The 25135-nt window shown below is 34.3% G+C and overlaps 1 protein-coding gene across 1 annotated transcript in view; it reads right to left on the reverse strand.

Moving 5' to 3' along the window:
* Positions 1 to 25135, reverse strand: part of LOC118179524 (kinesin heavy chain-like) — a 190982-nt gene that overhangs the window by 84692 nt on the left and 81155 nt on the right. Inside the window, exons 7-9 of the mRNA XM_035348781.2 lie at positions 23514 to 23601; positions 13518 to 13642; positions 12307 to 12411 (exon numbers count right to left, since the gene is read on the reverse strand). Coding sequence (XP_035204672.1) covers positions 12307 to 12411; positions 13518 to 13642; positions 23514 to 23601 — 318 coding nt within the window. The remainder of the gene's footprint in view (positions 1 to 12306; positions 12412 to 13517; positions 13643 to 23513; positions 23602 to 25135) is intronic.

Here is a 25135-nt window from a genome sequence, read left to right on the forward strand (position 1 = left end):
TAAAAAATGCATATGTGAATGATCGTAGAGTAGGCAGGAGACAGACTTATCAAGGGGAAGTTGCCTCCAAACCTAACTCTCCAATCATTCAATTCGTGTTTCGTCATTCATGCAGGCAAGGCTAAAAGTCAAAACCAAAAGTAATTCCAATAAAGTGGTACCCTTAGAAATTAACATTTAAGTAATTAACATTTAAGAATTAAAGTTCAAAAAGGAAAATACTAATGAAGTCTTTTGAGAAACAAGCAAGTAAAGTCAAGAATTAAACTTTTTCTTAAAAAATTAAAATTTTTTAAAAATTAATTTTTTTATAAAATAATAAAAAAATCTAGAAACCAATGTATTTTAGAAATCCTTGTCTACAGAAACTTCCCCTACACGAATATGCATATCAATAAAAAGAAACTATAAAAGAACTATACATAATCCATATAAACCAATAAGAAATAAAAAACAAAAAGAAACAAAAAGAACTAATTCACAATTTTTAAAATAAATATATATTTAAAAATATAATTTCATATTTAGAAAATACTTAGATACTACATAAAATTTTTTAAAAAAAAATACTTAAAGCAAGTAAATTCTAACTTCCCTACTATATGAGTGTTGGGGGTCTGCAAAAGTGTTGTGAAAGAGAAGTAAGTGTGTTCTTCAAATTATATAGATGGCGCTTATGTAGGTAAAGTTGAGTGTCAAGCTGCTATCTTTGTTATGGTAAAAAGATTTTTTGTAAATATTAATATTAATTAAATTAAATTAAAAATCCTAAAGGTAGTAATATCAATTATTTAGGGAGTTAAGTAACTGAGCCAATCAAGAGATGTATGTTTGCTTGAAGAAAATTAAAGTGAAGTGGTATGTGAAAAAAATGTAAACTGTTTGTAATTTGAAATGTGTGTTCTGTTGAAAAATTGTGAAAAATTAAGTAAAACATATTTTGTGTGAAAATTGCAAAAAATTAAAGTAATTAAGAAAAATTGAAATGTTTTAATATTAAAGTTTTAAAGTAAAATTTCCTAAAATTTTTTTGAAATGAAGTCCTTAAAAAACCTCTAAAAATTCCCAGAAATTTCTCAAAAATTCCTTTAGGAAGTTAAATAAAACTTAAATTTGATGAAAGAAAATATTAAAAGTTTAATGAACTGGATTTAATTGGTATATCAAAACTTAACTAAATACTGGCTAAAGTATGGAAAATTAGAAGAAGATCTAAGGGTACCACTTTATTGGAATTACTTTTGGTTTTGACTTTTACCCTTGCCTGCATGAATGACGAAACACGAATTGAATGATTGGAGAGTTAGGTTTGGAGGCAACTTCCCCTTGATAAGTCTGTCTCCTGCCTACTCTACGATCATTCACATATGCATTTTTTTAAAAAATTGTTTAATTTAATTTTAATTTATTAAATTAGTAGATTTATTTTCATGGATAGATTTTGCACTTGATTTGCTTCTGAATTTAAATGATATTGTAGATTAGTTCGAGAATTAAATCTTTTACATGTTTGCATATTTTTTAATTATTTAAATTATTGGCTTTTTTCCTTTTTTTAGAATTTAAATTTGCATTTTTACTTTTACTTTTATACGTATTTGTTAAGAATTTAAATTTGTTTAAATTTAAATACTTTTAGTGTATTTTTCTCATGTATTTACGTTATATCATTTCTTTCTCACTACAGTATACAGCTTTGTATCAATAAACAATTAATTATCAGTTTTATTAATATTTCTTTATGCTCAATGAGATCTTGCTGATCATTGATCCCCTTTAAAGTTTCATTGAACCTAAGGGGTCCGTCCATACCAGTTCTGCTCGTATCCTTCGGTCTACAAGAAAAAAAATGAACTGTCAAATGCAGAATATTTGCATGAGCCTACTTTGGGAATCTCATACCATATATTCATTAAGAGTCTATGTAATACATCATACTTAGACTATTTTAAAGATAATAGTTAATTCAGAACTATTTCAAAGGTTGATTGGCTTTGGATGATTCTATTTAAACAGACTATTATTTGAAAAGGGCTTTTTTATTTTTGGAAAAACGCTAGATCATCAGAAATCCTTTGAGATTCCGGCTAAGGTAGTACGCATCCTTTGGCGCTGTTCTTTCAGAGACCTCATTCACCATTTTTCCAGATTTCCACGAGAGAAAAACAAGGTTAGGTTGGCATACAGGAGGATTTTGTATAAAACATGAGGGTCCAAGTGGTAATCAGGCTTTGGCTCTTTTCCGTTTTTCCTACTTTGACTATTTAATTAAAATTATTTATTTTAGAATAGGCACGCCCTGTCTTATAGTACTTATAACAGTACTATAAACTAAGGACTTAAGTAGTAACACTATTATACAGTAATTTTTAAAATTTTTGTCCAGAACTTTGAATAAATATAATTATTATGACGGGACCTATTATGTAAGTACAGGGTGCGGCAGCGTTCATAGTAGGATTGTAAGGATCTTAAGTTTTACTAACGTTTATTTTATTTTAAATCTTTACTATCACTTCTTATTTTCTACTTCCGGCCAGAATTATAAGCGTGAAGGTTTTTATGCAAAGTTTGTCTGGCGAACGCCAAGTATTTAAGTGTGGCCTTTTTGCCAAGCGTAAGAGAGGAAGCAGTGAGTTCGAAGCAGGCCGCTTACCTTAGAAGTTACGCAGTTGCTATTTGCCTTCCAGGCCAGAGGTTTTAATCCTCTTGATAAATTAAGCGTATTGTAGTGTTCACAGTCTCTGTGCTACATACGCTTCCTGTTATTATAAGGCCAATCTTCCACGTGTATTATTCTAAAGTTAAATTAGAGTTTAGTTTTATTTTTATACTTTTTTACGTTAGGCCCCGAGTGGAGGGTCATTGTATTCCGAAGTACGGAAGTCATTGTATATAGAGAAAAATAAAGGGTTTTGTATACCCTTCGTCTGTATCCTGTCTACTTACTACAATTAGTGAACATAGCTTTAGTAAGCTCTCTGTTCCTAGTCAGGTCCTTGTATGTTCCCGAAGAAGGTTAGAAGGAACATTGAACCTGATAGTGGCGCCCAACGAAGAAGAATAACCATGGCCGAGTTTCAAGAAGAACCTGTGCTGCCTGCAGAAACGGCTCAGAATCCAGAAATGCCAGCTGCCGCCCTGGAAGGATTCGGGTACATCGTCCAGACCATGCGCGCTTCGATGAAACCAGAAGCAACGTTTAATGGAAACGCACCGGTAACCAGTTTTTTGGAAAAATTGGATGACCACTTCATGCTCTACCCCGTGCACGAGTTTCAAAAAGTTACCTTAGCTACCAGCGCTTTGAGGGGCCAAGCGCTTAACTGGTTCAAATGTATCGGCAGAAGTCTCTTGGGTCAAGCAGGAAGTCCCACCTATACTTACGAAAATTTCAAGACTGCCCTACTAAAAGCCTTCCCTGTTGTAAGGGATCGTGCGAAATTAGAAACGGAACCTTTTAGTATATATCAACAAAGAATCGAAAACCTCTCGAGCTTTATTTTAAGAAAAATTCACGTTTTCAAGCTCTTGTATGGAAACCGTCCGGATCCTGAAATAATTCAAGTGATTTTGCCGAGTTTACTGCCCCAAGTGCAAGACTTTATTGAATTAAGAAATCCGACTACACTGGAAAAGTTATTTGAGCTAGCAATCCAGTTTGAAAGTAGAACAACGGCGGACGTAGAAAGAAGACGCCAATATCAACAGCGAAACCAATTTGGTACGCCAAGACTACAGCAAACTCAAGCATACGGCTACGGAGAAAAAGCGAATCAGTGGGCAAGGAAACCCGAGCATTCAAAAACAGCCGGCGAACGTCGACAGTTCAATAGCAACCCAGGAAAAAAGTCTCAAGGCCAGGGGAAAAAGAAGGAAAGCACGGAAAGGAAAAATAATTTAAACTAAAACGGATTTCTGCTGACGAGAGGGTGCGGAAATCCGAAGGCCACGAAAACCCCTCTTCCTACAAGTTAAATACAGTAATGGTGAAAAATTTTACTCTTCCGAATATTGAAGTCTTGGTGAATAATATCCCGGCCACCGCACTCCTGGATACCGGCGCGCAGTGTTCCTGTGTGGCAGAAGTCTTTTTTAGAAAGTATTTTCGCAAATACCGCATATATAATGCGGATAATACGACAGTATTAGCGGCGCAAGGAGAACAATGTAAGTGCGTAGGTAAAGTACCTTTGTATATCCGTATCAAGGACGAACAAGTAAAGGTGATGTTTTTTATAGTAAAGAATTTGCAAGCACATTTGATCTTAGGAATAGACTTTCTTTCAGGCGCACAAGCTACACTGGATTTTAATGAAGCGTCCCTTAAGCTGACAATGAAACCAGTGCGTGTAGAAAAGGTTGAACCGCCAAGGTTAAATCTTGACCACCTGCCTAATGACGAGCAAGATAGAATCCGACAAGTGGTAAGTGAATTTGCTTCGTTATTTAGTGATATTCCAGGATTTACTCAGATTACTAACCATAGTATTGACACCGGAGATGCATTGCCAGTTCGTCAAAAACCATACCGGTATGATAAGAATAAGGAAAAAATTATAGAATGGCATATTACCGATATGCTACGTAAAAAGATCATAACGCCCATCTCAAGTAGTTATGCTAGCCCGGTGGTTTTATGTAAGAAAAATAATGATTATCCTATGGAGCATCCAAAAAGGTGGAGATTCGCTATTGATTACCGTAAATTAAATTCCATAACGAAATATCCGGTATATCCGTTGCCGATCATAGAAGAAATTTTAAGGAACATAAAATCAACCAAATTTATGACGACTTTAGACTTAACGATTGGTTATTTTCAAATAGGGGTGAGGACTGAGGACGTGCCTAAGACTGCTTTTATAACCAAGTCTGGCACTTATGCATTTTTGCGTATGCCGTTTGGCCTTTCAGGCGCCCCAGCAACATTTCAGCGATGCATGGACATTGTGTTAAGACCTGTTCTTGGAAAGTCCACATTTATCTATTTAGACGATATCATTATTACTAGTGATAAGCTAGACCAACATGTACAGGATTTAAGACAGGTGTTTTCTTTATTAAATGAGGCCGGTCTAAAAGTTAATGTCGAAACGTGCAAATTTGCAGCCCCTGAATTAAAATATTTAGGTTACAAAATATCGCAAAAAGGGATCGAGACAGATGAATCAAAAATAATCGCTGTAGAAAAGTATCCGACTCCAAACACGGCAAAGAAGCTCTCTTCTTTTCTAGGACTTTGTTCATATTATAGGTCCTTTATAAAAGATTTTGCGGCTATCGCTGAGCCATTGTTAAAATTAAAAAGGAAAAAGGCAAGATTCTCGTGGACGGCCGAAGCCAATAGTGCTTTTGAAAAATTAAAACAAGCATTAACGCAAGCCCTTGTGTTAAAATTTCCTGAGAAGGATGAAAATTTAGAAATTTCAGCGGATGCTTCGGATTATGCGGTAGGAGCGGTACTTTCGCAAAATCAGCAGCCCGTGGCATTTTTTAGCCGAACTTTAAATCAAACACAAAGAAACTATTCCGCGACCGAGAGAGAGGCACTTGCAGTTCTATTAGCAGTGCAAAAGTTCCGAGTCTATTTTGGAAAGGCGCCGATAATAGTATACTCTGATCATGCGGCGGTAACTAGATTGTACTCAGGGAAAAATTTATCCCCAAGGTTAATAAGATGGGCACTCAAGCTGCAAGAATATAATCTGGTAATCAAGCATACCCCCGGAAAGGAAAATATCGTAGCAGATGCCCTATCACGAATTAAATTAGACGAACAGGGTAATACCGTAAAAGTTGCAATGCTTACAGCGTGTACAATAAATTCCCGAGAAACTGTAATAACAGAACTGGGTAATGATCCTGAGTTTGGAAGTATTTATGAGTATTTGAAGGATCCTGAAAAATTTAGCCACCAAGATATTGTGGCGATAAGAAATAGGGCGGCCCATTACGAACTAATAGATGGTCTATTATTCTACACAAAAACTACGAATTCCAACAACGAATTTCGACCTGTTATCCCAGCTAGTCTTAGATTAAATATCCTGCATGAGCTCCATGACAGCCCTTTAGCTTCTCATGCTGGTATTCGAAAAACTATCCAACGCGTACGCGAGGCAGTCTACTTTCCTGAACTGCAAAAGTTAACAAGGGCGTATGTCCAGTCCTGCCCAACATGTCAAGCCGTTAATTATATTAATTTCCGCCCGGCCGGGTTTCTAAATAGTATTAAATCCGAATTTCCAAATGAAATAATTGGCATCGATTTATTGGGCCCTTTCCCAAAAAGTCAGTTAAATAAAAGTCGCTATGTCCTTGTTATGGTTGATCATTTTAGTAAATGGACCGAAATTGTTCCCTTAAAACGAGCCTCCGCGAAATTGGTTGCCGATTCTATTTTAAATAAATATATTTTAAAATACGGGGCGCCCCTAAAAGTTATATCGGATAATGGTCCTCAATTTGTAAGTAATATATTTGAAGACATGTGCCAAAAACTGGGCATACGTCATTTAAAAATGGTCCCGTATCGGCCGCAATCAAATATAGCGGAACGGGTCAACAGAAATATAGTGAAAATTATCCGTAGTTATGTTAAAAATTTTCATAAAGGCTGGGATAACTATGTCAATGAATTTGCTTTCGCCCTTAGGACCGCAAAACATGATACAACGGGCAAAACTCCTGCTGAGTTATTTTTAGGCAGAAAAATTATAACACCGTTAGATAAACTATTTTATGTGCAACAAAGAGCCCCAGAATTTAAAATGGGTGATATAGAAACACTAATAAAAGAAGCAAAAAAGAATACGGAAGTAGCACAAAGAAAACAGAAATTATATTGTGATTTGAAACGACGGGGAGTAACTTATAAAGTAGGGGATGAAGTTTTAAAAATTAAGCATTCACTTTCTTCAACACCAGAAGATAAAACTGCCAAATTTTTTCCACGATTTGAAGGACCATATGTTATAGAAAAAATAACTCACGCTGTTGTAGTGTTAAAAGCCAGAAATGGTGAAACCTGTTCCGCAAACATTGATCAAATCAAGCCCTACTTCGATCGTAATAAAATGCAAATCTTTTCAGATCTTTTGCAGGATCCGGCACGGCAGACACCGCAGGTACAAGTTCCAGAGGTGAAAAAACGACAAGTACAAGGGCAAGCCAATGAGAGACAGAAGCAAAAGAAAAGAAAATTGCCCCGCGGAAAAATGGAAGGTAACAAGAAAAAGAAGCCGTTCCACCGTCCAGAAAACAGAGTTCACGAACACCCCCAGAATGAAGAAGGGAGAAGGACGACGTATGTGAAGAGGACCAGGAGAAAGGACGGCAACTATAACCCGGCTTTAAAACGGAAGATCGACTCATCCGACAGAACTCTCCGCAGCAAAAGTCGCCGAACTGCGGAAGGGCCATCAGCGGCGGAGGAAAAAGTACAAGAAAAATTTGAACGGCCAACAACGAGGTCCAAGCAGGATCACGACAGAAGTTTCCCGGTTCTGCCAAGACCAGCTGCCATCAAACGGCAAAGACCACAAGTAGAGGAGAAAAGGAAAGTATTCAAGGTTGGCCGTACTGGTGAGAAAAGGAAGCTTCCAGAGGAAAGCACTGAAGGGCGAGCCCGTACAAGAAGGAGGATAAACCAAGCTACTATCTGCTATACCTTTAAAGACTGGGCCCAGAAAAGGATGTCCGAATATTACAAAGATAAGTAAAATTTTATGTTACTTTGCAAACTTAAGTTAATCTTTCATTCTTACTGCAAGTGGCAGATTTCAAGAAGTTTTACCTCATGCGAGGTCTACCTTTATCGCAAAAAGAGCGAGAAATGAGTTGTGACCGATTTTCTTATTATGTTTTTCAATTACTCGCGCGTAAAACTAAAGTTGATGTATAATAGCGTTGTGTAAAAACTTAAATATTGTAAAAAAAGTTATTGTATAAATTTTATTTAAAACATTCTAGCAAGAGAGAAGTTTTAGTCTGAAAGACTTTTTGAAATGTATTACTTCAATGTAGAAAGAATTGGCACTTGCTTTGGAAAGAATAGAAGTTAACAATGTACTACTAATGTATGTTTTCAAATCTGTAAAATTAACGGCATGTTGATATGTTCTGTTATTTTAAATGTTAAGAAATACCGTGATATGGTAAAAGTGAAAGTAATGTTAAAAATTTGTTATTCGTGTGACTGTAAAAATTAAATCATGGCGAATATGTGGTAAAGGTTGAATGATGTAGTTAGGCTCTCTGACGCTACACTTTAGAGTTAGCCACTTTTAGAATAGTACCTCAGGGTTTAGAGTTGAAAGTAGGGTGTGTTAAGAGGTCTCGTTATGTTGAATTTTAACACGTTAGTGTTTTGATTGTAGGAGGAAGTGTGGCACACGTAGACAGAAACACATTCGTGTTTGGTGTTTTTTTACAACACATGTCAGAGAGCACGGGGAGAGATAATTAAAATAGTCATGAATGAAATAAGAATGTTAAGAGAAGTATATTCTATATGTTATTTGCAATGTCATTGTGTAACATTTCATTAAACTAGTTTTCCTTCCAGATCTCTGGAAGGAACCAGAATTGAATAAAGCTCCTGTTTAGATGCAGTACAGATGAAAAAAAGATTGTTGTATATCCTGGGAGCTGCTATTGTAACAAATTTCTTTCTTTTAAATTTTCTAGTTTCTAGTTAAGTTATGGTTGTAAAAGGTTGGCCTCGCGTTAGATTCTAGAGCTAAAAGTTTTCAACAAGGTCGTTTTAGACCTCAGTTTCAAACTAATTAACTCTGGCGGGAAGTATGTAAGGATCTTAAGTTTTACTAACGTTTATTTTATTTTAAATCTTTACTATCACTTCTTATTTTCTACTTCCGGCCAGAATTATAAGCGTGAAGGTTTTTATGCAAAGTTTGTCTGGCGAACGCCAAGTATTTAAGTGTGGCCTTTTTGCCAAGCGTAAGAGAGGAAGCAGTGAGTTCGAAGCAGGCCGCTTACCTTAGAAGTTACGCAGTTGCTATTTGCCTTCCAGGCCAGAGGTTTTAATCCTCTTGATAAATTAAGCGTATTGTAGTGTTCACAGTCTCTGTGCTACATACGCTTCCTGTTATTATAAGGCCAATCTTCCACGTGTATTATTCTAAAGTTAAATTAGAGTTTAGTTTTATTTTTATACTTTTTTACGTTAGACCCCGAGTGGAGGGTCATTGTATTCCGAAGTACGGAAGTCATTGTATATAGAGAAAAATAAAGGGTTTTGTATACCCTTCGTCTGTATCCTGTCTACTTACTACAATTAGTGAACATAGCTTTAGTAAGCTCTCTGTTCCTAGTCAGGTCCTTGTCTGTTCCCGAAGAAGGTTAGAAGGAACATTGAACCTGATAGGATATTAAAAACACACCATAAGGCATTAACTGTAACTTATTTATTACTTCCTATGTCAATTAATAGTTAAAGGTATGCCATTTACTAATGTGTAAGTCATTGCCCATTGTGTGGATTAGTTTTTGAATATGATGCCTGTCAAATGATGCCTTCTATGCACAACATATTCATCTAGGAGGAGTTGGAAGCTTGCCATAACGTAGCCATAACTTTCCATAATCGTCGTAACGTATTCCCTGGGACACTGCCCACGGCAGTTCTGATGCGATCTTTCAACTCAGGAATGGTGGCACAGCGTGTTTGGAAAACTTCTTGCTTCAGGTGGCCCCAAAGAAAAAGGTCTGCACATGAAAGATCAGGTAAACGAGGTGGCCAGGAAATGTCACCAAAACGGGAAATTACCTGGAAATGTCTGTCGCAATGGTCCATCCATCTGGAACTTTTCCATGACGTCCAACGTCAAAATTGAATATTCCGTCAACGTCAATATTGCCGAAATAGACCCTGGGTAGCAATAATAGAGTAGTTATTCTTGAAATAACTTTCAACAGCAAAGACACGATGCTGTGCACTCCACCGATCCATATAATTGTCACACTCGAAATGGCAGCTCATTAGTACACGAATGCAGCACAAGCTGGCGCTAATTCATGCAGTACGTCATTGTACTAACGCAAGTCAAATAACGCTATCACCGCTGCCGCACGCTGTACAATCTACACCTAACCCTAACAGGAGAAAGAGGTTGGGTGTACATGTTTCCGTCTTAACTAGCAAAATGGGGAAAAAATACGGAGTGAATTTTGATTTAAAGTAAGTCAATTGGTCTTTCTTAAAGCAGTTTTTACCTGTTAAAGCGCTTTTTACCGATCTGTATTCAAAAGTTTTATAAAGTGCTGTTTTAGTTTTTGACTAGTGTAGAATGTTTCTTATAGCAAAATAGTCTGAAACCATACGATGGGGCAAGTAGTAACATGTGTAAGAATTATGTTAATTTTATTAAAGTTAAATTTTGAGTTAAACGTCCTTTCCTATCGCTTCTTAAATTTCAACTTATCACTTCCGGACAGAACGTAGTTTTAGAATCACGTCTGAATGTAAGTTTAGATAGAGCGATATTTAAGTTTTACTGTCTTAGTCAGAGAGATACCAGAGATTCTGGCTAGCACGCGTCCACCTTAGTAGGCTACTCTCGCTTAAGCTATTTTTACGCTCGGCCGTACTTTAGACCCTTGATAGCTTCGCAGTCCATTAGCGTTAAGGGGCCAACTCCGTTAGAATCTTGATATCTTCGGCTATATCTTTTTTAGTTAAGATTCGTTAAGTTTTTCGTTAAGTTTCCTAAGTTGAAGCACGAATGTCGGCTTTATTGTACAACTCCATGAGTTCTGTTAAACTTAATTTGGAATAATTAAGGGTTATTTCACCCTTCTCACTTGTTGTGTTCTATCTCACGAACTCGAGGGATTATTCCCTTACTAGTTCATAAGATTCTTCAAATTCAACTGTAATTACACAATGGAGAATCCTACACATGTTATAATTTGCTCCGAGATTTTGATTCATGCATCGCCAACATACCGACAGGGTATTTAGAAGGTTTAAACAAACTTTTTTATTAAATCAGAACTGTAATATAAATGCACGTCTAGGGCTAACAAATCAGTGAGCCACTTGTGTGGAGGTAAGTTAAAATAACAGCGAAATTTAAGTAAGCCAGTAGACATAAGCTACAGAAATCAATTTAATACGAAACTGGCCCGCAAATCCAGCCAGCGTAGATATTCAAATATCGGCAATTATAAGCAATGCAGGAGACTACAAATCTTATCTGAGCTAGTAAAAACCTAGTAGCGTGGCCTCGAAGATTCAGAATACGCTCTGAATTTAAACTCCCGAAACCTTTCTTTAAATAATACTTTTTCTACTTTATTTTACAATTTTGGTATGGAAACGGAAACAAGAAGTGACAGTAAAGATCCAAAATATAAAATAACTGGTTACTGAAAAGCAGTAATAATAATAACCTTGTAATGCTAACATGCAAATTACTTTTTTTCCTACTTAGTTTTGTTTCCTAAAACATAAAAATTAATTTTTCATCCTCGAAGTTAATCTTTTGCGTAAAGATTCACCTTGGAATCTGTCCAACAGAGGCCGATGTAAAAGAAAACCCGTCATATTAACTGACACTCAAAAAAGAAGCATTGGAAAAGAATATGAAAAAATACTTAATAAGAAACGAAAAGGAAGAGGAAAGGTAAGGAAAGAGAAAAGGAAAGATTTAAGGAAAAAATCCAAAAAATAAACGAAAAAATAAAATGGACGAAGAAGAGGACATGGAACTCAAGATGCAGATTCTGGAACAGAAAAGTGGATTTGTTTAACTTGCCAAGATGCTAACGACCACTCTGATTAAGAGTGGATGGAATGCTTAATTTGCAAAGCGTGGGCACACGTTGAATATGTGAGAAGAAAAATTCTATCATTTGTTTGTATTAACTGCAGTTTTAATGAAGACTGTCTTCATATTGATTCATTAAAAGTTTTATCTCTCTTTCACTATAACCAATTAATATTATGGCATGCAACTATATCAAGTAATAATTATCACGAAATATTTTTAAATATGGTCATTTTCATTGTTACTATTTGGGCTATGTCTGTTGCAATTTTCCGTAAGTCCGGGCAAATTATAACAGACAAATAGATTGGGTAACTATTTTTTGTGCTATAATCAACAAGAATGCCGAATGTTTGTTTTGAGAATATGATGAAGGGATAGCTGTAAAAAAATCAATTATATTCAAGGAACCTTAAACATATTTAAAAGTACAAACATTTCTCCAAATATTCCCACAAATGACCTTTGCCTCCTCTAATGCATAGAATAATTAACTGGAGTTAGAACTTACATTTCCATCAGCGAGAGCAGATATTACATTCCCCAAAGCTGATAGTGATTTGTTGATATTTTTAGCTTCATCTAAAACCATTCCTTCAGCTCCTGTTTTACTGACCTATACAGAAATAACACACTTGTTAATACATTTTATACATATTAATATTTAAAAAATTACATACAGTGTTACCTCAGAATACGTCCGATTTGAAATAGCTTCAACTAAGTATACGTTCTGTTTGAAAGTGAAAATGTTTGTTTGGAATACGACTCTTGCGCGCAATATATTTGTTTACTTCTTTCAAGACAATGCTACGACTACTCATGAAAGTCAGTACGCCTGTTGTTACTAGTGAACTATTATAAAATTTGACTCCCATTACAAAAATAACTCGACTGGAATATTTAACTTCAAAATTTGCTATTGTTTATGTGAATTTTAACTTGCCTTTAATCATCGGTTAATTAAGTTAGAATAATTAGAGTAAATAAGTCTGAAATTTTTTATACGTATTCAGGTAATTTTGTCCTTCTTTTTTTAATTTTTAAACGGATTTGTTTGTTTGCTTTCATAGGCTTTTGTTGCACGGGCTATGATTGATGAAACAATAACAGTGAAGAGCTTTAAGAAAATGGAGGTATTTAATTCCTATGGTATTTCTGAAGATAATTGTACATGGGAAGACAGACTAAATAGCGAAGAAGACAATGGCGGCGATTTGCAAGTTGTAGTAGAAGGTGACATAGATAGTAGTATTTACTGTTTTAGCAGTATCAAAGATTTGAGGCTTACGAAGTAGAAGTGAGCAACAATAACAGCGGGAGAAATTCATGATACAAGAAGTAAAAATGAAGATATTTCATTAAATATTTGGTAATGTTAATATTACTATTGATTCTTATTGAAATGTAGGTATTTGTAATGAATAACATTAATATAGTTACTGATAGTATATCCATGAGTACTTTTCACTTATAATGTTCGTACGGTAACCGCGTCCTTTAGAAATTAAATTACTCTCCCAATTTTCCCCCTTTCCATTTTCAAACAAAAAAATTAGTAAGAAAAGCGGGTAGTTATGTAGAATTTTACATTTTGTTGCAATAAAATTTACCATAATACCATAAATGTTTCATTTTTGTTGGATTTCTAGTATGATTACGTATTCATAAACACGATTATGCAAACGTAATGGTTAATCGGAAACATGAAATACAACTTACCTTTTCGCTACCAGCTAAATCCACTAAATATAATTTTCCACTAAGCTTTTTCTGGTTTTCCAGATTTTCCTGCTTAACATTGATGAGGAAAACACTATGACTTCTGGAACTGTGCTCATTCATATCTAAAATACAAAAAAAAATTTTTAATGTATCGTTCCTTCAGCGTTATAACTTAATACTAAACTTTCCTTTATTAAAAATTATAAAATTAAAAAATATCTTAATTACATTTTGCTTTAATGTCATTTTCCAATGAAATGCACGCGAGTTTCATTGACTTTAATACGCATTTCTGACAAAATACACTGAAATGAGACTATAAAATGTAAAACATTGAGAAGCACTGCACAAATTAATGGAATATTTCTACCGAAGTACATATGGAACGTTATTGATGTGTTACAAGACTCTGATGACTAGTACATAAGGATCTTACTTTTTTTCAACATCCGATGGACCATTAAAAGAAAGACAAGAATAAAAAATAAAATGAATTCTTTACCAGAAGCTATGTACAAACATCGTTATTTTTGGACAAAATCACTGAGAAGATTCAGACATTTGTCATATAGCTGGAAGAGCGTTTCGAGATATGTGTCTTCATTGATGTGAGAGGGTCCTGAACGTTGTTTTGAAAATCCTCATTGATCTTAAATCTTTGGTCTTATAGCCGGTTCTTCAATTAAGGAGAGACATGAAAATCACTCGGCGCTAAGTCGGGCGAGGTGATCAAACATATCCCTCTTAAACTGCTCCAGAAGTTACTGGGTTGCAGCGTATTTTCCATTTATTGGTTTTTATCTCTTTCTTAACCTGAAGAACTGGTTGGGAGATCAAGGATTCTAGACCAGGATTCCTTATCCTTTTTATTCATTCTATAACTTTAATGGAATGGTGGGTACATTTATTCTTCAACGTAAATTTATAAGTTGACTTAGTAATCTACAGTGTGTTTTAAAAAAGAATAACCCGATTTGAAATGCATATATTATGAAAAATACGGAATAGAAGGTTAAGATTAATTTTATATAATATATAGATGACTAGAAAGGTTTTCTACAAATTAGAAATGCTTAATATGTCCACCTCTGGACGGCATGTGTCTCTTCAGTAGTCAAATTTGTCCCAAACTTTTGAAAGTATATACGCATCCACTGCTTCCACGACTGTTGCTAAGCATATAGTATTTCACTTTGGCTAATGTAGCTGGACGTGGAGGTACATGAACGGAGTCTTATAAACCTCCGCAAGAAGAAATCGCACACTGAGAGGTTCGGCGATCTTGAATCGTCAGATCCTGAACGGCCGATCCATCGTTGATAGAATATCCAAGCTACAGTGTGGTGGTACTCCCATCTTGTTCGAAAAGGAAGTCGTCCGAATCGATTATTAACTGAGGGAAAAGCTAGTTTTCAAGCATATCGAGATACGTGACTCTCGTAGGATTGGCCTTTATGAAAGAAAAGGGTCCATACAGTTTGTTTTCGAGAAAAAGCGCAAAAGCATGTATTTTGGCGTATCTTCTCTAATGCTTTGCAAATTGATGTGTCTGCTACATAACCCATATTCTAATACTGCGGCCGTTTACCTTTCTAGATGAAAAGTAGCCTCGTCACTAAACACAAAACAAGTTAAAATTTGTCATCTTGTGATACATTCTGAAGGTTGAATTGAAAGCTGAACACGTCGTTCTTTGTCACCTGTATGAAGAACTTGCAGTAATTGAATCTTCTATGGTTTGAAAAACACGCTAGACAGAAAAGCGAAGTTGCAGAAATGTGAAGTTTTTTACTGGCAAGGCGAGTGGATTTCTGTGACTACGATTTCTGTCTTCTGTAATTCTGTCGGATGCGATCCATATTTTTGTCTGACACATAGCGTCGGGCAGGGGATTTCCTTTTTACACAGTCGACCCGTGTCTTATTTTTTATACAATCGTGTATTATATCGTATTATGTACCGTGAATGTTTTATAAAATCGCGTAATGCTGAGCGGTTAGGTTGTTGAACACATGGCACTGTTGACGGAAATCATGCTAAACAGTTGCTTCAGACTCACACTTCGCAGAACAAAGATACAAAACGATTTCTACTGCTCAATCCTACACAAACACTGAAGTGGCGGACGAAAGAATATCATTAGCGCTACCTGTCGCCAACTGCATAGAACTCGAGATTTCCCTCTTCCTGCCTATACATTGTTTGATCAAAAGGTAAATAGTTACGATTTTTTTTAAATTGGATGATTCTTTTTTAAATACACGGTACATAATGTGCAAAAAGAACTTATTCTAAGATTATAATTTTAAGATATAAAAATCATTGATTTTAATGTAAAATAAATAATTACTAAAAACACAGGCAAAAGTTGACAAATTATTTGTTTTATAATTCATTGGTATAAAACTTCTTTGTAAAAATGTAACTGTAAAGTCGATGTGATATTTGGCACTAGGCCATTGCTTCATAATTTGGACAGTATGATGATATTCCTTTTCGTAAGCAATTAAAAAAGATGTCAACTGTAAGTCAATATCTGTACTTTGTGATATTTATGGTAAACAACGATGATATTGACATTTTTTTTAAATATGACTCAAATAACCGGGACAATACGGCAAATTAGAGACACCGGAAACATAATCTTCAAACTGGGATAATCCCGAAATCAGGACTCCTGGTTAAGTTTATTTAAAATTATAAACAAAAATATTTTTAAAACAAATACGCTGATATTCCTCTAATTAACTGGTAACTATAAAGTTTTATAATAACATTTTATTGAAAAAGGTGAATTATTTTTTTATTATAGCGGGCATGCATAAAGTTCTTGGCACTGTCGGTCATACGGCCTGAGACTCTGTTTCTACACCAATCAGGATTTTCAAAATAACATTCAGACCATCTCACTTCATTGACGACAGCGTTCTTCAAAGACAGTATAAAGTTCTAGTTAATTTGCGTGTACTTGGCTATTAGAAATTTAAGGGAGTGTATAGTGATTATTCGCTAGTCTCCTTATAACTGTAAAATATAAGTTCAAAGAAGAGTTAAAATACTCTTTTATTCACTCGAAGATTGATAAAAGTCGACCCCCTTCTCGGGCTTACTGGAAAGCCTCCACTTGGGCTAAACGTAAGATAAAAAATAGGAAATTTAAAAAATAAACTAAAGTAATCCTACTTAGCTAAACTTTAGCCGAAGCTGTATAAAATTAACTAACAGAGTTGGCTCCGTAATTATACCTCACCGGCGATTTCTAACAGGCATGTAAAACCACGGCCGTACGAAATTAGATTGGCTTAAAGTAACGACGTGGCTCGAAGGCAGAACCCGCTCTACTAAGAACTTTTGAACTCTTCTTACAGAAGTAACTTACAGAAGAACTCTTCTTACAGAAGATTGAATACTTTCCCATTAAAAAATCGTCTTTACTTAAATTACATGAAATACGATGCTAAATCTCATTCTCGCAGAGAGTTGCGGGTGTAAAACAAGAATTTGAAAGAAAGGGTTTCAAAATTAAAAATAACTATTAGAAAATTAAAATAATTCGTATAACAGTGTAGGAACGCTCGTCCACTGACATGACAAATGCCTGTTTTCATGGCGATTTTGTCGAAAAGTAACCACCTTTGCACATAACTTCTCGACATAAAGTAATTTTGTTGTTTACTCCTGTCTTCTTTTTCACCATTAATCGGATGTTTGTAGGGGAAAAAAAATCTTTGCACTTTATCGCTTTTGACTCAAACCTACTTCCGTCTACGTCTACCTCCTCACGCTACACCGTGGTAACGCTTGTCTTTGAAGACATTCTGTAGAAGCCCAATCCTCTTAAATTCCATTAAGACTGCTTCGATTCTATTTTAAATAAAAATTATTCAAAACTGAACTCTGAATAATTCTGGAAACTAGAAACAACTTCAAGATATTCCCACCAATTGGTTGTCTGTCGATACAAAATCTGATATGGACACTACATGACTTCTTTGTATGGCCTCCCTAAATTATACGCACTTTTTGCTGCGTTTTTGCTCAATTTTTTTCCTAGAATTATTATAATTTAATTAACCCATCACCGAAGGCAATTTGAAACTGACACTAAAAATTGCGAATTTTGGAATTAAACATATGTATTAAGTCAGCGATTATTACTTTTTATTTATACGTTTACACATATCCGTATTTTATTTTACTTTTAGACAGTAATTAACGAGTAAACCCGTGTTAAAGAGGTAATTTTTATAATGGTTATTATAAATTCATTTACTTTCATTAAAAAAATCATAAATTAAAATTTAATAATACACTTTAAGAAGCAGGATACGAATGTTTGCACGGATTCGAAGGCTTTTCAAGTGACGAATCACATTAGAAAATTGAGGGGAAGTAAATAAATTAATTATTTTTACAAATCATGTTAATCTATTTTAAATTTAAGTATTCTTTTAATAAATGGGTCTGTTTCTAAGTTACTAAATAAGTTTTAATCTATATTCAGGAAAAAAACGTTATTAGGTTGTAGAGACATTAGGCTATTTTGAAGCATGAGAGATGATAAGTGAGCAATGTCCTCGCTGGGACTCGAACCACGAACCTCTCGAATACACGCCGAGTGTGCTGATCACTAAACCACGAAGGCATACTAAGAAGGTAGAAGAAATACCTTATAAGGTATTCAAATTTCATCAGAGATTCTGCTCTCCCAATTCGCAATCAAATCATTATTTTGATCGATTCGACATTCATTATGAAATTCAATTCAGAACTGTTAATTTATTTAGCATAAAGCATAGATAGTCTTATCTACGATGAAGAATCAATTTTAACTGTAATTCCAACATTCACCACGAAAACAATATTACGATGCCCGTTTTAGCATATGATTTTTATATGTTCAAGCACAAGAAGAAAATAGGAAATTAGTTATGTTTAGCATTATGATAAGTTAGATTATTTGAATACGATAAAACACGCGAAAGCTATATGCCTAAAAACAAAGGACGCCTTCGCGGAGAGCTTTCTAACAGAAATAGTCTCATAATCAGGTTACACATGGAAAAGTCCACGAAAACCAACCATGCAGCCAGGCCGTTCGCTTGGATACTTACTACCAGTATTTAACTGTTTTAACCACTCGACCATTGTGAGGCGATTAGCACCAGGCCTTGAATTCATTCGGTGCTTGAATCCGAGACTTTTTAGATATTGACCGAAAACACAACTCACGCGGGAACTCCATATAACAATTTAAGAAATACATATTTCTCCGCATGTACTTTCGTAGTATTAAGTGGTTAACATTCCCAACTACAGTGTGTTATTTTAGAATAACTACTTCAAGAACATTTTGCCTTCTGGCTTCTCTTATAACCATGGTAATCACTGATGCTGAAGAAAGTCAAGTTTTCTCATTTGCTGAAATCTCCTAATTGCCACTGTGCGCAGATGATGACGCACGTTGTGCTCATAAATGAAAGGAAGAGTCAGTAGGACCTTGAAGTGCCTGTTCTGAAGTAACTATAGCAACGTTCACGAATATTTCAGGTAACAAAAAGATACGTGGTTCAAATTTCGGCGGCAGCGCATTTTATTTCTAATGCTTTATGTTCGAAAAATTTAATAATCTCCATAGGATGAGTTTCGACACTTTTTTTTAAATACATAAATTCGAATACTACTAGAAAATTCTACTGTTAGTGCGACATTTTTAGCATTTAACAAAATCATTATATTTATTTAATAAATATGGCATTGTCTAACATTTGTTAAAATTAATTAAAAATTGGTATTAGTTACTGAACGTATGCTTTACGTTGCTTGCGAAGAATAAAATATGTAAAAAAACTCGCATAGGTGCGGAAGAGAGACTCATTGTCAAAATATAAGAAGAGGTATACTGATGATCTGTACACAACCAGATCAGAAAAGCTTTGAATAGATTTGAAGCCATTATACTAACCAGCCAATAAGGATGCTTCACAAAATACTTATTGTTGCTTTCTACAGGTTCGTGGATTTGGAGTAATTGATGATAACTCATGATAAAGAATCAAAATACAATTTATTCGCCACAATTTATTCACAGTTATAGCCTTCCGGCAAACACAAAAGTACAGATCTCGACTTAGTCGATCATTCCCAAGCTGATCTCTGGACTCTAGACACTACGTTCTCCCAGGACAGGTTGTATATATATATATAGCTTTAACCTATCTTCGAGAATATTCTGGCTCCGTTTATAACATATCGCCAATTTTGTCACCATGTTTCGCCAAATGAGCGATTTTGAGCCAAATCTGGCAACCTGCCTTTCCCAACCATTTTCTTGCAACCCTAAGCGTCCTTCGCGGGGAAACTATCTTACCACGTAGCCGCTGGTCATTTCGCATTTTCTTGCAACCCTAAGCGTCCTTCGCGGGGAAACTATCTTACCACGTAGCCGCTGGTCATTTCGCAACAATATCTTTCTTTTATCCTTCTGGGAATGCACTTTGTTCCCTCCTTCAGTCAGTTATTGCACTGGAACTATTTTTCATTTAAACGAGTGGTTTTAGAGCATCGTCTTTGTTAATTTTAAGACTAATGTCAAGTAAAAGTCAGTACAATAAGCAAAGAATTAAAGAAATTATTGTTGCATGCAGGTCAAACTTCGTTCAACGCTTAAATTAACATAAAATTGCCAAAATTAAAAAATATATATCATTGACTGCAACTTCAATCTAGTGATATAATTTAATAAGCTTTTAAGCCTTCGCACAGACAAGAGTAATCATCATTTAACCAAGTCGCCAAGAATTTAGCCCTAAAATCCTAAAGTCCCTAATATGCTCATCAGTAAGTGATATTTTTCTTAATTATAATTCCAAAAATATGCTTCCACTTTGTACCTTGACGCCTACTGCTATAATTTTATAAACACATTTCAAGATAAAATATATGCATATGTGTGTACTAAAAGCAGTTATATATGACTAGTAGCTTCTGAATGTACAGATAACAAAGATGTAAGTGAAAACACTAACTTTAATTGACAATAGCCCCTTAACTATCTATTTTAATTTGGTTATTTCAGTTTTTCAACTTAAAATAGTAACTGCTTAAAATAAATCACCCTAAACTGCGTCATTTTGAAATTCATCTATATCATACGATTCTACCATAACGCTTGTGACTCAGATGCTAATATAATGCTTCATTCAATAATGATTTCAAGTTTAGAAACTGAAATTTAAAGATAATGAATCAAAGCTAAACTGAAACTAAATCATTCTGCAACAAACTTTCATCTTGAAAGAGTCATTCTCTCTCCTCTTCTTTCTCTACCTAAATCGCTGTTGCTGCTTTTATTAGAGCAAAATCTTAAAAAATATAAAGTTCTTAAGGCACAGGGGCCCGTTTTCCGCCAAGTTCTTAGCACCTACATATATTAAGAATAAAATACATGTTCAAGCGGCCTCACTGACTGCTACTGTCTTTAATGAGTATACATGTCATCATATACAAATTATTTCAAACATATACGGCTTGAATAATTGGTTTTATTTGCTCCTTTCTTATTTATGGTATTTTCAAAGATCCTTTTTTTTCTAACGAAAACCGAATAGTATGATGATAATTTATATTCTGCTACCAAAATTGTAATTTTGCAGAAAATGAGGATAAAATAGATCCATAAATTTTCTACATTGTTCAAAACCAAAACTATTTCTACAAATTTTTGTATTTTATTACATTTATTAATTATATAAATATTATAAATCTTCAGAACACATTTCTATCAAATTTTCGAAGGAAGACTTCCTTCATTGAAATTTTCAGCAAGAAGATAGATTCAGTACATAACGATAAGATTAAGTAAAGATTTTAGTCAATTTTTTTTAAAAAGCTCACTATTTTAAAATAGCTTGAGTTCGTACAAATGTGTTACGCTTATTAATTTATATTATTCTAATTTTATTAAATCTCCGTGGTATGAAAATATAAGAAACAATTTTAAGTATACGGTATTTTCTACCTCTTTCCAGCATGAAACAGTGGTTTGTCACCGCCGGGATTTGGCTGCTGGGTCCTCTATTCCCCAGTCATCCTTATTTTCTCCCTTCTTGCAGCATGCCTTCGTGGTGTAACGGTAGCACATTCGGCGCGTATTCGAGAGCTCCAGGTTCGTGTCCCGGCGGGAGCACTGCACACTTTTCACAGCTTCTGCTTCAAAGTAACCTAATGTCACTGCAAGTGAACCTCGAAATTCTAAAATTTTTAAACGCAAATTTCCTGCTTAAAATGCTTTAGTTGATATGTTGAATAACTATAAGATTCATTCTTAGATTAGGCTACGTATTTCGAGCTCTATGCGTATGAAGATACTCTGACACAGGTTTATCATTTTTAAAAAGAAAAACAATTTTGTGACAGAATGCTTAATTTCATTCCGAAACATAAAACAAAAGTAATTATAGGGGAAAAGCAGCGCATGTGACTCCATATATTGTTCGAAATAGAAACGTGAAGAAAAGAAGCCTTCCTCCTTCCTCCCCCCCCACCCGGAAAAAAGTATAGTAAGTGGCATTAAATGTGACCACGATTGTCGAAGGCAATTTTGAAGATATCAATAAACGGAGAACTGGAAGACAGCATGCAAATATAAAATTTAAAATAGGTAAAAGGTATCTTAGTTTGTCGTAGATGCTTTCAAGCGATTTTTTTCTCTTCAAGGAATAAAGATAAAAGTCTTGCAGAATATTTTTCCTTCTGAAGAAAGACTTGTGTCTGAGCACCCTCAAAATCGATACAGTTATCCGAAACCTATGTAAAACTAAAGTTGTTTCTTTGCCTAGTTTTCAATAGTTGACTGAAATTGAAATCAAGCTTTCTGGCGAATTAACACCTCACTTAAAACTATTTCTCAGTCACTCCGCAAATCTTAGATGTATTTTACCTTATTTGACGAAAGCTTTATTTGGCGACTTATTCTTTAAAAAAATTGGTGTATGATATTTTGACCATATTAACCCTTTCCTGCACGCTACCTTTTAAAGTCGGAGTTTTCTGTGGGTGGGCCCAAAGTGGCATACTGATTGAATAAAGCTTCGAAAAGAGTGCTGAAACAAGCATTGTTGTCAATGAACTGGCAGACGAGATGCGGAGAAACAAAGAATACAGACTCTCAGTTGTCCTATATTATCGGGGATCAAGGTCTGGGCACACCTAGGGTTCGCCGTTCGATTTTAGGCAAGATTTCAAGGTAAAAATTTAAAACTACTATAGAATAAGGAGATTAGCATACAGCCAAAAACATGACATAGGAATTTTTTTTCAGAATTCCTTTTATACCCTAAAAAAAATCTGGAAAATTTCTTTGAAAAATGAGGGTCTTAAAAAACTAAACACGGCTAAAATATATGGACTGGTTTGAGCTGCCATCTACTATAAATAAAGAAGGTTCAGAGAACCTATAGTAACCTATAATCCTTTTTCATTCAATTTTCCTGTGCGTACAGAAGGAAATTTTTAGGTGTGTCCAGACCGGACACACTGTGCCGCAAAGGGTTAACCGAATTGGCTAGTTACAATAAGCGATGTATTTTCCATAAAAGGTTTTTTAAATTCTAAATTCAAGTAATTAAATTTGGCACAGCAGCATAGAATATTTTTGTTCTGAAAGAGAAATTTCTGTCAGGCATTTTTTTATAAATCTGCGATAAATATTAATTTAAATTTAAGTTTTAACTTCGGTTAAACTTAGAGTGCTTACGTTACATCTATAAGAAAAATAAAATTAACCAAAAATTTTAAACTGCGAAGAAATAACAGTAAAATCTGAAATGAGTGTATGGTATATAGATAGTAATAATAAAATCCATCCAATTTTTACTTCAAAACGAAATATATATTAAACATGCATATTTATATAAATATATAAAGACATGCATTATCTACGTATTGCAAACTCTAAAACTGTAAGTTCAATAATTTTCAACGAAAACATACTTGTAACTGCAATATGCCTGTTAGCTTTTCCTTCGTCTATAACTTCCATGACTTCTTCGGGGCTGGTTACGAACCTCTCTGTCGCTCCCTATTCAAAACAAAAGGTGATTAATTTTATTTATTTAAGAAAACAAATGCAAAACTCTTCGTGTTCCAGAAGATAATCCATGTATGTAAACAACTTAATAACAGAAAGGAGATATAATACTGTTACGAATTTTGTATTTATCTCTACATATAATAAAAGAAACAGTCTGTCTGTCTGTGTGTGTGTCTTTCGTTTGTATTATGCGTAAGCTAATAGACCCACGGCATTTGGTACATAGGTGCATCTAGACAAGTGCCAGTGCACCTCGAAGCGATTTTTTCGAAATTCGAATTCGAATTTTTTTTATTTTATGTTTTATGACGAAATCGCGTCATTTTGAGACATAATGGGCTATAGGAAAGCGAGATTTTACTCTACACACATCGTCATGAAACGTAGGCACTTAGCTATTTTACGAACTTAAAATAAATTTCGTATATCAATAAATCGATTCAATATGAATTTATTTAACAAAGGGAGCTTAACACCTTTTCAATGGGATTTTTTTCTGAAAAAGTTTATTTTTAAAAATGTACAGTTTAATTTTCTTTGATTTTTGGACGCGTTAAACTTTCATCCTTGCGATTGCTTTTACAAAACGAATTATGGAAAAATGATAATATTTTGTATTTTTTAAGAATTTTTTAAATGAAGCTTCCGAGTACACTTCTCACATCTCACATCTTTAAAAATGTGATTTTGGCAACAATTTTCCTGTCTTATTGTTGTTGATAGATTTTTGATGAAATCGCATCATTTTGAAGAGTTTCATTCTTTTAGAAATATGGGTTTGGCAACAATTTTTCATCGTACTTCTTATGTCACTGTTTTTAAGAGATTGGCATATTTCATTGTCATTTTTATATACATATAATACATTTTTATTGATTTTTTTTTTTTGATAAAGTTGTTCTGCAGAGTAAAGTTCTGCGCGGAATTTTATATTTTTTGAGTTGCTTTCATATTATTTTTTGCTTATTCCACTGTTTGTAAGATACTAAAAAATTTTGCATGACTTTTGTTCTTCAACGGAAAGTTAATTTTTTTATTAGGATAATTAATATTTGCATTAAGGGATATAGCTTATTTCATTGTAATTTTTTCTCTTGAAAGTATAAGATAAAATATCATTAATTATACTTTGCTTTTCAGAATTTTTTGTTTTTTGCATTCTTTTATGTTATTTATTGCTCATTTCACTGTTTTTAAGATATTGAAAAGTTTTGGCTGATTTTTTTAGGAAACAAAGTTCTTAACCTCCTTTATACCATTTGAGTTCTTAAAATTTTGCAAAGGGAAGTTGGTTAATTTATTTATTAGGATAATTAATATTTGTAATAAGGGATGTTACTTATTTCACTGTAATTTTGTTATATGTAATAACTTTTTTTTTATGAAGAGTTTCTGTAGAGTAAAATTCTACGCAGTTTTTAAATTTAACGTCTAGTGTTCCCTTCAGCCATTTTTCCGGTACATTTAAAAGCCAGACGAAGCCTGGCAGCGAAGCTGGTAGTATGTAAATAATTTTAGTGAA

This window comes from Stegodyphus dumicola, chromosome 9 (genome assembly GCF_044657685.1).
Source record: "Stegodyphus dumicola isolate Sdum_Otavi_A_Nest chromosome 9, ASM4465768v1".
NCBI lineage: Eukaryota > Metazoa > Arthropoda > Arachnida > Araneae > Eresidae > Stegodyphus > Stegodyphus dumicola.